The sequence below is a fragment of the Salvelinus alpinus genome, chromosome 10 (assembly GCF_045679555.1).
Source record: "Salvelinus alpinus chromosome 10, SLU_Salpinus.1, whole genome shotgun sequence".
Lineage (NCBI taxonomy): Eukaryota > Metazoa > Chordata > Actinopteri > Salmoniformes > Salmonidae > Salvelinus > Salvelinus alpinus.
Genome location: NC_092095.1, coordinates 67,311,067 through 67,327,445, shown reverse-complemented (window position 1 = coordinate 67,327,445; position 16,379 = coordinate 67,311,067). Strand labels below are relative to the sequence as shown.

At 44.7% G+C, this 16,379-nt stretch overlaps 1 protein-coding gene across 7 annotated transcripts in view; it reads left to right on the top strand.

The window, feature by feature from the left end:
- The window catches only part of LOC139532686 (receptor-type tyrosine-protein phosphatase-like N), a 32,359-nt gene extending 17,658 nt beyond the window's left edge, over nucleotides 1-14,701 (top strand). For 5 of the 7 annotated variants that reach the window (XM_071330616.1, XM_071330618.1, XM_071330615.1 and 2 more), the window contains 13 exons: nucleotides 3,475-3,554; nucleotides 3,783-3,847; nucleotides 6,358-6,567; nucleotides 7,080-7,361; nucleotides 7,794-7,941; nucleotides 9,165-9,238; nucleotides 9,884-9,961; nucleotides 10,274-10,393; nucleotides 10,466-10,632; nucleotides 11,932-11,985; nucleotides 13,440-13,504; nucleotides 13,613-13,686; nucleotides 13,864-14,701. In XM_071330616.1, the coding sequence (XP_071186717.1) occupies nucleotides 3,475-3,554; nucleotides 3,783-3,847; nucleotides 6,358-6,567; nucleotides 7,080-7,361; nucleotides 7,794-7,941; nucleotides 9,165-9,238; nucleotides 9,884-9,961; nucleotides 10,274-10,393; nucleotides 10,466-10,632; nucleotides 11,932-11,985; nucleotides 13,440-13,504; nucleotides 13,613-13,686; nucleotides 13,864-13,935 (1,489 nt within the window). In that variant the 3' untranslated portion in view covers nucleotides 13,936-14,701. Of the gene's footprint in view, nucleotides 1-3,474; nucleotides 3,555-3,782; nucleotides 3,848-6,357; nucleotides 6,568-7,079; nucleotides 7,362-7,793; nucleotides 7,942-9,164; nucleotides 9,239-9,883; nucleotides 9,962-10,273; nucleotides 10,394-10,465; nucleotides 10,633-11,931; nucleotides 11,986-12,050; nucleotides 12,196-13,439; nucleotides 13,505-13,612; nucleotides 13,687-13,863 lie in introns of those variants that run through there. The other 2 variants (XR_011666633.1, XR_011666634.1) reach the window with 2 other exon arrangements.
- Nucleotides 14,702-16,379: the final 1,678 nt, after the last annotated feature.

Here is a 16,379-nt window from a genome sequence, read left to right as displayed (position 1 = left end):
ATCTCTGTGTAGAGGGGACATCTCAGCTCAGGTACTTCTATGATCAACATCAACATGCTCCATTCCCTCTCCCGGGTGGCGCAGTGGTCTAAGGCACTGCATCGCAGTGCTAGCTGTGCCACCAGAGATTCTGGGTTCGAGTCCAGGCTCTGTTGCAGCCGGCCTCAACCGGGAGGCCCATGGGGCGGCGCACGATTGGCCCAGCGTCGTCCAGGTTAGGGAGGGTTTGGCCGGCAGGGATATCCTTGTCTCATCGCGCACTAGCGACTCCTGTGGCGACCTGGGCGCAGTGGGCGCTGACCAGGTTGCCAGATGTACGGTGTTTCCTCCGACACATTGGTGCGGCTGGCTTCCGGTTTGGATGTGCATTGTGTCAAGAAGCAGTGTGGCTTGGTTGGGTTGTGTTTCGGAGGAAGCATGGCTCTCAACCTTCGCCTCTCCCGAGTCCGTATGGGAGTTGCAGCAATGAGACAAGACTGTAACTACTACCAATTGGATACCACGAAATTGGGGAGAAAAAAGGGGTTAAAAAAACAAACAAAAAAACATGCTCCATTCCTCTACTGCTTGACCGCTGAGCTCAAACTCGGGTGTGGCGACGAGGTGGAGCTCCCTCTGTGGCCTTTTCTCATTTGGGCAAAAGTCTGTCCTACACCCTCTCTACTCCGTCCTCTCTCCTACACCCTCTCTACTCCGCCCTCTCTCCTACACCCTCTCTACTCCGTGCTCTCTCCTACACCCTCTCTACTCCGTCCTCTCTCCTACACCCTCTCTCCTCCGCCCTCTCACCTCTGTGACCCGGAAACCTATGAGTGGTCGAGTGGTTGAGGAAATCTAAATTCATTAATAGGTGAATGGAAGAGTCCTCCCCTCCTCGATAGCCACCTTTCATCGAGGATAATCATTTGGATTCTACCTGAGTCCTTTGTGGAAAAGTTTGGAAATCTGCCACAACCCTTTTGAATCAGCTTTTGTTTTGGCGGAGGAGAAAACCATGCACATGTTTAAGAACAAAATGCTACTCATTGTTTTATCTAACTTAGTTTGTTTTTATCTCTTTACACATTTATTTTGGGATCCACCCTGTAAACGTCATTAGCAAGTGGAGAAGGAGAGTCTCATTTCATTCAAGCGCATTTTCATCCGTGTTGCTTCTCCTCGATCACCTTTGACTTTTTTTCAAAAGGAGGTGAGGCAGAACGGAGGAGAGAGGACGTAGGAGTTGAGGAAATCAGAACTAGAGGAAGGACTAAAAACAAACAAAATATAACTATTGTAAAATAGATTGTGTCTGTAAAATGTGTATAATATGTATAAACTGAAGGTAGAAGCCTAAGTGTTATTGTTTATTAGTTTACTCCAATTGGGAGAGGGGTGGTAGGGTTTGTGGGGAATAATAAAGGTATATTCTAAAACAAAAGTGTGTATATGTATGTATGTATGTACAGTTGAAGTCAGAAGTTTACATACCCCTTAGCCAAATACGTTTAAATTCGTTTTTTCCCAATTCCTGACATGTAATCCTAGTAAAAATTCCCTGTCTTGGGTCAGGTAGGATCACAACTTTATTTTAAGAATGTGAAATGTCAGAATAATAGTAGAGAGGATGATTTATTTCAGATTTTATTTCTTTCATCACACTCCCAAGTGGGTCAGAAGTTTACAGACACTCAATTAGTATTTGATAGCATTGCCTTTGAATTGTTTAACTTGGGTCAAACGTTTCGGGTAGCCTTCCACAAGCTTCCCACAATAAGTTGGGTGAATTTTGGCCCATTCCTCCTGACAGAGCTGGTGTAACTGAGTCAGGTTTGTAGGCCTCCTTGCTCGCACACACGTTTTCCAGTTCTGCCCACAAATTTTCAATTGTATTGAGGTCAGGGCTTTGTGATGGCCACTCCAATACTTTGACTTTGTTGTCCTTGAGCAATTTTGCCACAACTTTGGAAGTATGCTTGGGGTCATTATCCATTTGGAAGACCCATTTGCAACCAAGCTTTAACTTCTTGACTGATGTCTTGAGATGTTGCTTCAATATATCCACATCATTTTCTTTCCTCATGATGCCATCTATTTTGTGAAGTGCACCAGATCCTTCCTGCAGCAAAGCACCCCCACAACATGATGCTGCCACCCCCGTGCTTCACAGTTGGGATGGTGTTCTTCGGCTTGCAAGCCTCCCCCTTTTTCCTCCAAACATAACAATGGTCATTATGGCCAAACAGTTCTATTTTTGTTTCATCAGACCAGAGGATATTTCTCCAAAATGTACGATCTTTGTCCCCATGTGCAGTTGCAAACCGTAGTCTGGCTTTTTTATGGCGGCTTTGGAGCAGTGGCTTCTTCCTTGCTGAGTGGCCTTTCAGGTTATGTCGATATAGGACTCGTTTTGCTGTGGATATAGATACTTTTGTACCTGTTTCCTCCAGCATCTTCACAAAGTCCGTTGCTGTTGTTCTGGGATTGATTTGCACTTTTCGCACCAAAGTACGTTCATCTCTAGGAGACAGAACGCGTCTCCTTCCTGAGTGGTATGATGGCTGCGTGATCCCATGGTGTTTATACTTGCGTACTATTGTTTGTACAGACGAACGTGGTTCCCTTAGGCGTTTGGAAATTGCTCTCAAGGATGAACCAGACTTGTGGAGGTCTACAATTTTATTCTGAGCTCTTGGCTGATTTCTTTTGATTTTCCCTCAAGCAAAGAGGCACTGAGTTTGAAGGTAGGCCTTGAAATACATCCACAGGTACACCTCCAATTGACTCAAATTATGTCAATTAGCCTATAAGAAGCTGCTAAAGCCATGACATAATTTTCTGGAATTTTTCAAGCTATTTAAAGGCACAGTCAACTTAGTGTATGTAAACTTCTGACCCACTGGAATTGTGATACAGTAAGTGAAATAATCTGTCTGTAAACAATTGTTGGAAAAATTACTTGTGTCATGCACAAAGTAGATGTCCTAACCGACATGCCAAAACTATAGTTTGTTAACAAGAAATTTGTGGAGTGGTTGAAAAACAAGTTTTAATGACTCCAACCTAAGTGTATTCAGACTTCAACTGTACTGTATGTATCTATGTGTATATGTATGAATGTTTATATGTATGTATGTATATATGTTTGTATGTATGTGTGTGTGTATATGTATGTATGTATGTATGTATATGGATATATATATATTTACCCCCCAAAATATATGGGGGATTGGAAATGATGCAGACAATTACATTGATGGAAGCAACAATCTATCCATATTAAAGTTGGTCCACCCCCTAAGAAAAAGATTATAAGAAAAAAATAAAGTGGTAGGGGTAGTCGTTGTTGGGGCTTATTCACACCCAAAATAAAGTCTCCCCCCACCCCCCAGTCCTCCTGCTCCTACCACCATCCCACCACCCCTCTCTCTCTCTCCCGGCCCCAGCTATATCAATCAATAGTTTGATGGAATGTTCCTGTCTGTCTCTCTACAGTGTGGTGGGGCCTGCCCTGACATTCCGTGTCCGGCCCAACAGCCAGAACCTGAGTGCTGAAGACGTGGCAGAGAAAGCCGGTAAGTGGACCTGTTACTGGGGTCAGACGGGGTCAAATTGACCCAATGTCCCGCTGCTCTGTGTAAACCACCAAGACAATATCTACACACACACAACTTGGACAAAAAGTGAGATAGGGGTATAGAAGGGATTTTGAGCCACTCTGGTGTTTTTTTTATATATAATAGCAAGAATATAATTTTTTTGCAAGATGGCAACTATTTGATTTTGTTTTATAATTTACTCAGTTGCAGAGAAGAGCTTTCTGGAGTCTGAAACTGCTCTGAAGATCCTGCAGACAGGTGTCGGTGAGGTAAGAGCATGTTATGCTGCATTTACATTTACATTTACATTTAAGTCATTTAGCAGACGCTCTTATCCAGAGCGACTTACAAATTAGTGTGTGTGTGTGCGAGAGACGGGGGTCTCTTTGCATTAGAATCTATTGGCATTCATCAGCAATATTCTGTGCATTCTTCTGTGCATTTTCACAGTCAAACTCTTTTTCCCGGCCTGAAATACCAAATGGATAAAATCCTTTGATATGACAAACGTATTTTGCGGTCGAACGAAACGTGCGCGCTCCCGAAAGACACAAGACTGTCTCTTTAATTCATATTGGTCACGCGCACCACACCTCTCTTGGTCGTCTCAAATCGTCCCTGGGCCTGAGCTAGTAGGTCACACTGCCGCCAAAATTCAATCAAATGATGCGCTATTCTCCACTTTATAAACGCATTATGGAAAGCAAGAGACAGATCTTATTTTCTTTTGTGCGCTATCAAAGTCAAGTCGTCTTTCTTTCACGGAAGGTGGATGTTGGGTGAGTGTCGCTTATATTTAGCCTACTAATAGGCTTTTGAATGGTAGATTTGTCTAGAGTTATTCTTTATTATGGGCCCAAGTCGAGAATTGTATTTCTTATAGGCCTAATTTGATTCTATAATAGTTATATTTAGCTCCACTTCAAATATGTCTACAATTTAGTTGCCATTTGTAAATTGCTTACGCATTAATGTTATCCGTTAGTTTAGACTTTTTTCATCAGATTCTGCCGGCATAGCGCACGCACATCTACGAGATGCCCAGCCCGCGTGGTGTTTGTGGTATTGTCGCATGATTCGTTGTCAAAGATTATGATTTGGTTTATCTGGGTATTTAATCATAATGAAGATTTTAACAACATATTCAAGAACGTACAGCAAATAACACTTATTGAATTTAATCTGTTTGAGGACACTTCTATCAATATTATAACATTTAAGGGAACCTATATCAGGTTACAGTAATTAGTGTTGGTGCACATTGTAACTTTATCTTGTTTGCATTTTGTATAATATCACGTTGGCAATCTCTCCTCTCTCTTGAATTATAGGAATACTGCAATAATGTCCGTTAGATCTGAAAGTCTGAAATTGTGCATACACACACACATATACCAGTGTGTGTAATCTAAGTTTAAAACCTTTTAATTCTAGTTGTCAATTCCATTATTATTTTGTGGGGGGAAAAAAGTAGGCCTTATGTTTGCATCACTCACAATAGTGATGAATGAAGTTGTATATCGCTTCTGGCAACAACAAACTGAGTGAAGACACTTCCCATACTGACAGAAGTCAATGTCTGCAGTAATGGAATGATCTGGAGTCTATCTACTGTACTCATCACGCTACTCTTCTATTGAATCACACTCTTGGTCTCTCTGTTGTCTTCAATCTAAACTGCAACCTCTCGGTCTCTCTGTTGCCTTAAATCAATCAGTCTCTTCCTCCCTTCCTCCCATCCCTCTCTTCTTCCCTCCCTCTCTTCCTCCCTTCCTCCCTCCCTCCCCTCCTACACCCATCCCTCTCTTCTTCCCTCCCTCCCCTCCTACACCCATCGCCCCCTTCCTCCGACTCTCCTCTCCTACACCCACCCCTCACCCCTGCATCCCCTGATGTCAGTTAGGTAAATTCACCTCATGTCCAGAGAGAGATCTTAATACTCGTCTCCAGAAACGGGTCATTCGGTTCTTCCCCTTTTCTGTTTTCTTCCCCTTTCCCCCTTTTCTCTCCCATCTCTCATCTTCGGGCCCCCCCAATGTCTGACTATAGCTCCACCCCCTTCACCCCAATGTCTGACTATAGCTCCACCCCCTCATCCCAATGTCTGACTATAGCTCCACCCCCTCACCCCAATGTCTGACTATAGCTCCACCCCCTACCCCAATGTCTCAGACTATAGCTCCACCCCAATGTCTGACTATAGCTCCACCCCCTACCCCAATGTCTCAGACTATAGCTCCACCCCAATGTCTGACTATAGCTCCACCCCCCTACCCCAATGTCTCAGACTATAGCTCCATTCCCCAACCCCCAAATCCTTCAGCACATTCCTGGGGCCTCTGAAGAGGAAAGAGAGGTCAGGAGTGCAGGAGAGGCAACCGTGGCAACCAGGGAGGAGAAGGAGAGATGAAAGAGAATAAATGATTGGGGGTCAGGCTGCAACAGTACTTGTGTTGCATTCAGTGGGGTACAATGTAGAAAAACGTTTTGCAACGTGAATATCTCTGTTCTGATTGGACGTTTCACACTGTTTCAAAACATTTTCACCCTAATAAACACCACCCAGGTTGTCTCTCATCCACTTCCTCAATAATAATAACTTTGATCAATTCTTCTGTTGCGGGACATTAGTGGGGCTCTAAAGAACCAGAGTCTCATCCTTCCACTAACGGATAAACACTCTTTCAAAAACTATTTTATTGGCTCATCAGTGAGATATTCAGGTAAAAATGTTGTTTTCCTTCTCTCTTTCTGTCTCTGTCACCTCCCCTCTCGACAGAGAACTGATGGGCGGGGCTTACCTCAGGCCACCCGGGTCCGAGATGGCTCCCGTTGGGTGTTCATGACCATGGTGGGTGTGGCCTGTGTTGGCGGGATCCTGGTGGCGACAATGACCATCGTCTGCCTGCGTCGCCATACCAACCGCCTGGCGTCTGAGAAGCTAGGCCTGGGGCCAGAGGGAGGCAGCGTTACACACCAGGAGTACCAGGTAGGTGCACACACACACACACACACACACACACATAGGTAAGTAGGCCCAGCCGTCAACTGACACCTCAGTCATGCAGGACCAAGTCAAGTGGGAGTACTGTAGACTATAGACAGACAGCACATTGCTCGATGAGATATGATTGACAAACCAATTTCCCCTTGGGGATCAATAAAGTATTTATCTTACATGGGTTTGTCCAGCCGCTATATCTTAGTTTTCTTATGTCTCCCTCTCTTCACCAATGTCAACACAGTGTAATACTCCCTAAAAAGACAACTCACAAACAGTCCAACATGAACACATTCACTCTTTAGTTTTCAACCTGTACAAGCAGGTCTCACTAGTCTGAGACATGAGATGTATTGAAAGAGACCTGTGCATGCTGCAGACCCCAACTTCCCAGGACTACCAGTGTGACTGTATCCACGGGACATTGATCCCTGATTTAGTAATACATTGTGTCCATAGAAAGCCCATTGACTGTCATGGTCCCCTTCTCCTTCTGTCAGGACCTGTGTCGTCAGCACATGGGATCCAGGGGACTCTTCGAGCGTCAGGAGGGGGCAGGAGCTGCGGGGGGTGGTGGGGGTGCTAGTGGAGGAGGAGGAGGAGGTGGTGGAGGAGGAGGAATGGACACGTCTAGGGTGAGCAGTGTGTCGTCCCAGTTCAGCGACGCGCCCCAGCCCAGCGACGCGCCCCAGCCCAGCCCGAGCTCCCACAGCAGCACCTCTTCCTGGTGCGAGGAACCAGCGCAGACCAACATGGACATCTCCACCGGTCACATGATCCTGGTCAGTGTCACTCTGAACATTTACTCTATGTATTCATTAATTAATGTATTCCTACTCCGCCTCAGATCTCTCTACCGCTGTTCTGACTAAACCTGGGTTCAAATAGTATTGTTTTCCATCAAATACTTTTGCTGCGCTTGATCGAACTTGCCTAACTTCTTTCTGCAGTGGAACCAATGGACTAGTCCCAAAAGTGCAAATCTTACCCACCTGGCACTGCAGGCAGGCTCAATCAAACCCTAAAAATATTTGAAATAAAACAAATACTATTTGAATCCAGGTCTGGTACTGACAATTAAATACACATTAACCATCAGACTCTAAAATACAGATTCATCCAGTTGAAGTCATTGACAGAGGAAAAGTGTAGTGTATTATATAAGTAAGAGTCACCCTAGTACTGAGAGCCTCCTCTGTCCTCCTAACTCACAGGCTTACATGGAGGACCACCTGAAGAACAAGGACCGTCTGCTGAAGGAGTGGGAGGCCCTGTGTTCCTACCAGGCTGAACCCAGCACCATGTCTGTGGCGCAGAGTGACACCAACCTGAAGAAGAACCGCTGCCCTGACTCTGTGCCCTGTAAGTTCTTCTTCTTCCCCTCATCCTTCTTTCTTCTTCCCTCCTTTCTTCCACATCTCCTCCTTGATTTATTTTCCCTTTGTATTTTCTTGGTTGATTTTTGTTGAACAGAAAGTGATAGCCTGGGTCCCAGAGCTGTTTGGGCTGTTTTGCTCCTTGTCAATCTCTCACCAAACATTTCATGTCAACAGATCTGAGACCAGGCTAGAAAAGTGGACGGACAGGAAAGTTAGGTTTAATCTGACAGTGGGTCAGATTAAACCCACACAGACTGTATGCTGAGGGTGACCGGCGGCACCACCAGCTAGACCACCCAGGTGGCCTGGCCTCTGATTCTAGGTTAAACCACCCAGGCGGTCTCCATGATTCTAGGTTAAACCACCCAGGTGGCCTCCATGATTCTAGGTTAAACCACCCAGGCGGCCTCTGTGATTCTAGGTTAAACCACCCAGGCGGTCTCCATGATTCTAGGTTAAACCACCCAGGCGGCCTCCGTGATTCTAGGTTAAACCACCCAGGTGGCCTCCGTGATTCTAGGTTAAACCACCCAGGTGGCCTCCGTGATTCTAGGTTAAACCACCCAGGCGGCCTCCGTGATTCTAGGTTAAACCACCCAGGTGGCCTCCGTGATTCTAGGTTAAACCACCCAGGTGGCCTCCGTGATTCTAGGTTAAACCACCCAGGCGGTCTCCATGATTCTAGGTTAAACCACCCAGGCGGTCTCCATGATTCTAGGTTAAACCACCCAGGCGGCCTCCGTGATTCTAGGTTAAACCACCCAGGCGGCCTCCGTGATTCTAGGTTAAACCACCCAGGCGGTCTCCATGATTCTAGGTTAAACCACCCAGGCGGTCTCCATGATTCTAGGTTAAACCACCCAGGCGGTCTCCATGATTCTAGGTTAAACCACCCAGGCGGCCTCCGTGATTCTAGGTTAAACCACCCAGGCGGCCTCCGTGATTCTAGGTTAAACCACCCAGGCGGCCTCCGTGATTCTAGGTTAAACCACCCAGGCGGCCTCCGTGATTCTAGGTTAAACCACCCAGGCGGCCTCCGTGATTCTAGGTTAAACCACCCAGGCGGCCTCCGTGATTCTAGGTTAAACCACCCAGGCGGCCTCCGTGATTCTAGGTTAAACCACCCAGGCGGTCTCCATGATTCTAGGTTAAACCACCCAGGCGGTCTCCATGATTCTAGGTTTGTGTGTTGTCTTTGCTCTGCAGATGATCACTCCAGGGTGAAGATGAAGGCGGAGAACAACCCCTCCAGGACCGACTACATCAACGCCAGCACCATAGTAAGAAGTAATCCTGATCCCCGCTGTCACCATGGTACCTGTCTAGTTAACTCAGATCCATCCCAGTGAGCAAAATTGGTTGAAAGACATCTTTTTAACGTCTTTGCAACCAAAAATATGTATTTTCAATGTCTTGTGCTCATAGGGATAGATCCCCACCCAAAGCCTTCTCTATATATCACTCTGATCTGTATTAGAAAAGAGCCTCAGGGTAGAAGTGCTGATCTAGAATCCATATGATCTGTCATTATGATCTAAAAGACTGATCCTATATCAGGACTCCTACTCTGATACTCTTTTTGAATATGGCCCTGGTTTCACCTATGGCCCTGTAGCCGTCTCCGACACCAACCCTCCATTGATCAAACTGGAACACTAGTCGTGGAATCTCTCCCATGATGCTTCCCAAATGGTACTCTGTCCCCTACCCAGTGCACTACTTATGACCAGAGTGCTATGAGCCCTGTTCAAAAGAAGTGCACTATATAGGGTGCCATTTGGGAAGCAGATCCACTCACCCGCCCCGTAAATGCCACTGGTCAGTGAATGGAGCCGTCGCCACGGTGACCACCAGTGTCCATAGTGTCCTCTATTGTGGACGCCAGGAGGTGACCCATGATGATCTTTCCACTCTGTGACCCCTAGATCGAGCATGACCCCCGGATGCCAACGTACATCGCCACCCAAGGACCCCTGTCTCACACCATCTCCGACTTCTGGCAGGTCAGTCACTCCGGATGAGTATTCATGTGTGTAATATGAATACAATTCAAATGCAAAATGTTATTGTCCCTTTAGGGAAATGCCAATTTGTTGCTGCTGCTGCTTTAATCTAAATGTTTTAAGAATGTACCCTAACTTGAACCATATAATGTGTACAAACATTTGTTCACATAAATCAACACTCAACATATGCCAATGTGATGATGAAAGAAGATTACACTATGGACTACATTATGATGTTTTTGGTCTCCAAGCTCTATGTTTACATGTTCTAGTGTGTGTGTGTGTGTGTGTGATGGTGTTCCTCTATAGATGGTTTGGGAGAATGGCTGCACGGTGATAGTGATGATGACAGCCCTGGTTGAGGACGGAGAGAAACAGTGTGATCGCTACTGGCCTGACGAGGGATCCTCCCTCTACCACATCTATGAGGTGTGTGTGTTTGACTCGGTGTGTGTGTGTCTGTCTGTCCTGATCTGTAACAATAGTCTGTGTGTCCATCAGGTGAACCTGGTTTCGGAGCACATCTGGTGCAATGACTTCCTGGTTCGTAGTTTCTACCTGAAGAACGTCCAGACCCAGGAGACCCGCACACTCACCCAGTTCCACTTCCTCAGCTGGCCTGCCCAGGGCATCCCCACCTCCACACGCACCCTACTGGACTTCCGCAGGTACCGCATGGACATTGAACGCAGGGTTGTGTTTACTAGGCACGAAACAGGGGGAAAAAATGGACTGAAACAGGGAATGACTACTGCTCATTTTCGTTTTCCGTTTGAAAAACACTTTAAAATATTGCATGCTATAATGAACACAACCCAGATTTACAGGACAACAGAATGTTTGACATTTTGAGGTTTGGAAGGGATTTTATTATATGATACATCCTATGGTTTTGCCAGACCATGCTCCTACCTTGTTTGGTATCAAATTCCTTTGTCACTCGTCAACAGTGTCAGTTTCACAGACCTTTCTCTGTCCACAACTCCTTGTAATCCTCAATCCATTTTCCTCATCTGATCCCTACTAGATGATGGGATGACAAAAACATATAAAACACATGTCATTTCACTCATCCATCCTGCTCTTTCCTTTTACCCTCTCTGTCTCTCTGTGTGTGTTGTCTTTACTTAATTAGCCTTTCTCTTTCCCTTTCAATCCCTCCTCACATCTCTCCCTTGGACACACCCTCTGTCCCTCCTCTTCTTTGCTCTCACACATCTATCTTGCGATGGAGGTCAGCGGGCTCATGATATTTTACATATCTGTCCGTGTCATCTTTGTGATTTGCAGCTAGTAGTCTGGGTCCAGTTGCATAGTCACAAAAATGATCATGGACAGGTGTGGCTGCAGCAGGAGGTCCATCGCCTAACCCCTTTGCTCCCTCGTCTCTCTCCCTTTTTTATACTCTCTCTGTCTACATTTCTCTCACCCTTTTGACTCTCCTCCTCATCACTATGCTGCGAACGCTCCTCTTTATCTAGAAGTTATTTTCATCCTATAATGATTGTTAAACTGGAGTGGAGCTTCAAACAGGGCTGTTTTCCTCCATATTGAATACACACTGACTGCTTGTTTAGAACCGCTAGGCTGCGTTCCAGTGTGACTATATTGCTGCCAGATCTCCTAATGCTTGCATAGGTCTTTAAAAAAGATCAGCAAGCCACATCGTATGATTACGCAGTCTGATGCCCAACTGCACAGTCGGATGACGTGGCACGCAACCATTGGTTGATGCAATGCAACATCTGCAATGTAAACGGCCTGGAATGCGACTTTTACATTTTTTATTAATTAGGACACGGCTGCAATCGAGCTAGGATTTGTGTTGTTGTCCTCATTTTAGCTTATCTGACGTTTGTATGACTTGCCATTTGTCAAGCATGATCAATATATATGTTCTCCATCAGTGTTCACTATTAATTCAGTTTTCACTTATATTTGATTTCCCTCTCTCTGCATCTCCACAGAAAGGTGAATAAGTGCTACAGAGGCAGATCTTGTCCGATCATTGTACACTGCAGGTAAACCAACGTTTGCAATACCACTTTTGTCCACATGGTGACAGAACCTCGCCATTCTCTTTCAGATGCTGCTTGGTTCAGGTGTTGTCGGAGAGAGTGGAAATGTAGCACTGATGTTCCACTATATTGACCCAGATGCTCCATTGGCCGCCCTAACAATGAAAATAAATGTCTTAAAAAATGGAAGACAGTCGGGACGAGGCAAGACAGGTGGGACCCTTCTGACAGTGGCGGTTCTGGGGGGGGGGGGGGGGCAGTGCCCTTGTGACAACAATTTTGGACCCCCTTGTGGCCCCCCTAAATGTGGAGTATGAAATAATTTTTACATAGCAAAAATTAGTTATCTTCTTTTTTTACATCTGTTATTAGACAGTGGCAACGATGATGATTATGAACATGGTCTTTTGCCTGCTAATGCTTGCAATGCAGTGAAGAAAACGATGACAACAATAACGTCTAATGTAACTGGCCCCTCTAACAGTACAACTGGCCCCAGCTTGGTCCCCCCCAGTTGAAATGGTCTAGAACCGCCACTCCCTTCTGACCCGTGTGGCTCAGTTGGTAGAGTGTGGGTCTTGCAACTCCAGGGATACAAAAAAAGTATGCACTCACAGCTGTAAATCGGTCTGGATAATAGTGTCTGCTAAATGACTAACATGTAAAAATGTAATTCTAGCCAATGAACAACCGCAATGGTATTTGCTAGCTGGGATCCTTGAGACGTCCCTATCCCGATGAATTGTAAAACGGTTAAAGATCCCGCATAGCACAGGCACAACTTCGATAAAAAGTTGCCTGGAGGTCACGTGTTCTACTTATATCAATACACGCGCAACAACCTAAGAATTACAAAACTTATATTCGATCAAATAAACCTCACGTAGCAAATAAACCATTACATTTTTTTGTTAACCAAATTCGACATTCATTGACCGCCATACAAAAACTCCTTGCTTGGTGAGCGGGAAAAAAATGAAATAACGCCACCTGCTGGGGAGCAGAGATTTTGGGCCGAGTTATCCTTCTCACTTCGCCTCTTCCTCTCTGAATGCACTCCATTATCTATGGTGGTGTTATGACTAAATAATGCATGCTATATAGATTAGATTGGCGTTTATTGTCCAACGAGGGAATTCTTAGCACAGCTTGCACATTACATACACAAAACACAGCAGGAAACAAACAACCAGAGGGGGCTGGTGGGAGGAGCTATAGGAGGACGGGCTCATTGTAATGGCTAGAATGGAATCAATGGAACGGTACCAAACATATGGAAATAACGTGTTTGACTCCGTTCCATTGATTCCATTCCAGCCATTTACAATGAGCCCGTCCTCCTATAGCTCCTCCCACCAGCCTCCTCAGCAAACAACAGTTGTAAATTGATATGTTTATTGTTCAGTCAGTGGTTTGGTCTATTATTAATGTTAAGATGTTCATGTTTTCCTACACAGTGATGGTACAGGCCGGACTGGCACCTACATCCTGATTGACATGGTTCTGAACCGCATGGCCAAGGGTAAGCATATTAGACTGTCCATTTCCGTGTATGTAAATGTATATGTGACTTTGGTATAGGAGTGTTTTCTGCATGCATTTTTGGCTTAAAATTGAAGTTTTATTTCAGGGGTGAAGGAGATTGACATTGCTGCTACCCTGGAACACGTCCGTGACCAGAGACCAGGGATGGTGCGCACCAAGGTACTGTCATAAACACAACATTGTGTATGTACAGTATATCATCTATGGTGGATAAATTCCCAAACATGACATGCATTGCGTCATCAGACCATAACGCACATCTACAATTGAAGGTTGGACTATAACCTATCTATTCACTGTTCAATTTAAATCACATAATGATCATTTTCCCTACAGGAGCAGTTTGAGTTTGCCCTGACCGCTGTGGCGGAGGAGGTGAATGCCATCCTGAAAGCCCTGCCCCAGTGAAACCAACTTGATCCAGAACTGCCTACCTGCCTGTACCACAGACCCCCCCCCCCACTCAATGATCCTTCCCTTGCGCCATGGAATTATATCTTCAATCATCAACTGTGTCTTACCTCCCCTTTTCTCTACAATATGGTGTAGATTGACCAAGCTGTTCTTTGTGCTTTCTCTCCTGTTTGAATGATGCCTTCGATTTCTTGCTATTCTCTTTGGTGGTGGTGGTGATGAGGAAGAGGGTGTTTCTGTCATCTTCTATACGTGTCCTCTGACAGAGTCCCCTTGTGAACGGGTTCCAGGTTATTGGGGTGAGCTGAGATGGCTTATTGTTCTCTCAAAGGTAGATAAAAATCATAATAATTTAACGTTTTACATCAAAGAACTATGTCCTTTTCAGAGAGTGTCATCACAAAGGTTTCGGCTGTGGTTGGTGATTGAGGATGGATGTGAGTCAAGAAGGGTTCCCAGCTGTCACTCCGATTCTCCCTGCTCCTCAGAGTGTATTTGTTTACAATTTACCCAAATCTCAAACCCTGCTCATTCACATTCCATGTTCTCGTGTTTTACTAACTCTCTGGGAAAAATGACTAACCCTTACTTCCCTCTTCCTGTGCCATATAGATTGTTGTAAATGATTTGTTCAATTATTGTTGTTTACCTCAAGCAAACCAGAAAAAATAAACAAAAAATGTTAAAATATGAAAAATGCCTATTTTGTAACTTTGTGTGGTAACTAATAAACGTTGATGTGTGTGTTGCAAATGCCTAATATACTGAGTGCTGTTTTCTCTGATATTTTTTTCAATGTTTACTTATTTATTGTGCAGGTTTTCATTTTTTTGGGTCATTTGGACATTCAAATCCTACCAATCACAATCGTTCAAGGGGTCAAATTGGTTTTCAAACATGCACGTGTCGTATGTGCCATGCAAACAGACTGACGTCCCCCCACCACGAGGCTGGCACCTGCCAACAAGAGCTAGTGTGAGGTAAGGTTTCATCCCAATATGCTGACAAAGTCATCCAATCCAAGTGTTATGAACATTAATAACGTTACAGTAATATAAATGTGCTTTCAACCACGAAGTCCTTTTGATTCAATTTAAAATAACAATGTTTTGGCAAGCCATGAAGGCATATCGCGCGCCAGAGAGCCGTTAGCTAGAAGAGCTAGCTAACTTCAGGCATAGCATCCCCTTCATACAGAAAGAATTAGCGAAAATGTGTACTTTTAAGATTGTCTCCTGACGAATTTCATGGTAGTCGTATTCTCCTTTGGTGAAAAAAAACAATGCAGCTCACTATTTTATTGCCCAGTCTAGTTTACGTTCGACTATAATCTGATAGCAAGAGGTGGGGAAACTAGCTCCGGCTCGGAAAACGGTTTTGAGCGGTCATCCAACTCGTAATTCCAAATCGGGCATCTTTCTTGAACTCTGTCCTGAAGATCGCTGACGTCATGATTTGAACTCGTTTTTGTACAGAGTTCCCAATGCCGCGTTCAAAACAACTGGGAACTCTGGAAAATACGAGGTCAAATAATGACGTCAGTTATATTTAGGGCGGCAAGTCGGAGCTCCAGAAAGAGTACCCAAGTTCGATTTTCCCCAGTCGGAGCTCGTTTTTTCCCCTTGTTCCCAGTTGTTTTGAAGGCCCTGACGTCGGTTGTCAGAGAGTTCCCAGTTCTTTTGAACGCCCTGATGTCAGAGAGTTCCCAGTTGTCATGAAAGCACTATTAGAAAATGTGTAGAGTGTATGTCATAAGGTAGATAATCACAGAAACCGCGAAAACAATGAGTTATTGTTTTCTCTTATATATGCCTATACTTTAAGTCCTCTTATTGATACTGGGTTTGGTAGACAGCAATATTTTGACTTTGAGGGTCTAACAAAGTGGGATTTAACAACAGGATGCAGGATAACCATCACTTCAATCAACCATAGAAGGGAAAGGCTGTTTACATTTAGGCCCTAATGCATGTTTAATCTCTTCATTGCTAGCAAGGCAGTGAAGAGCTCAGTAAGAGGATTGGGTTGTTTTTCAAAGTGGAGATTGTTTACCAATGAAAGTGAATTCCATAAATTTCCAGCATACAGTATTATAACTTGAGTGCATTTTGATGCACAGGATCTGTACTATAGGATGCAGTAGCAGTTGTATGGTCAGAAAACATCTGGAGAGATTGCGGAGAGTGAGAGGGTTAATGTTTGATCAAATCTGGTTCAGTAAACCTCTCTAAATGTCTGACTTGTAAGTTTTGCAGCTCCGTATAGCTTGGCCTACCACCTACTTTAGAAACTGCTCACTTTAAAATGTCCTACAGTTGTATGATGAATCTTTTTCTCAGCTTGACACATCACCTCACGCCTCGATCACACCGACAGCGTCATTGTATTGGTTGGTACACCAGAAGTACATTCATTTCCAATGGAACACTGCGTTTGCC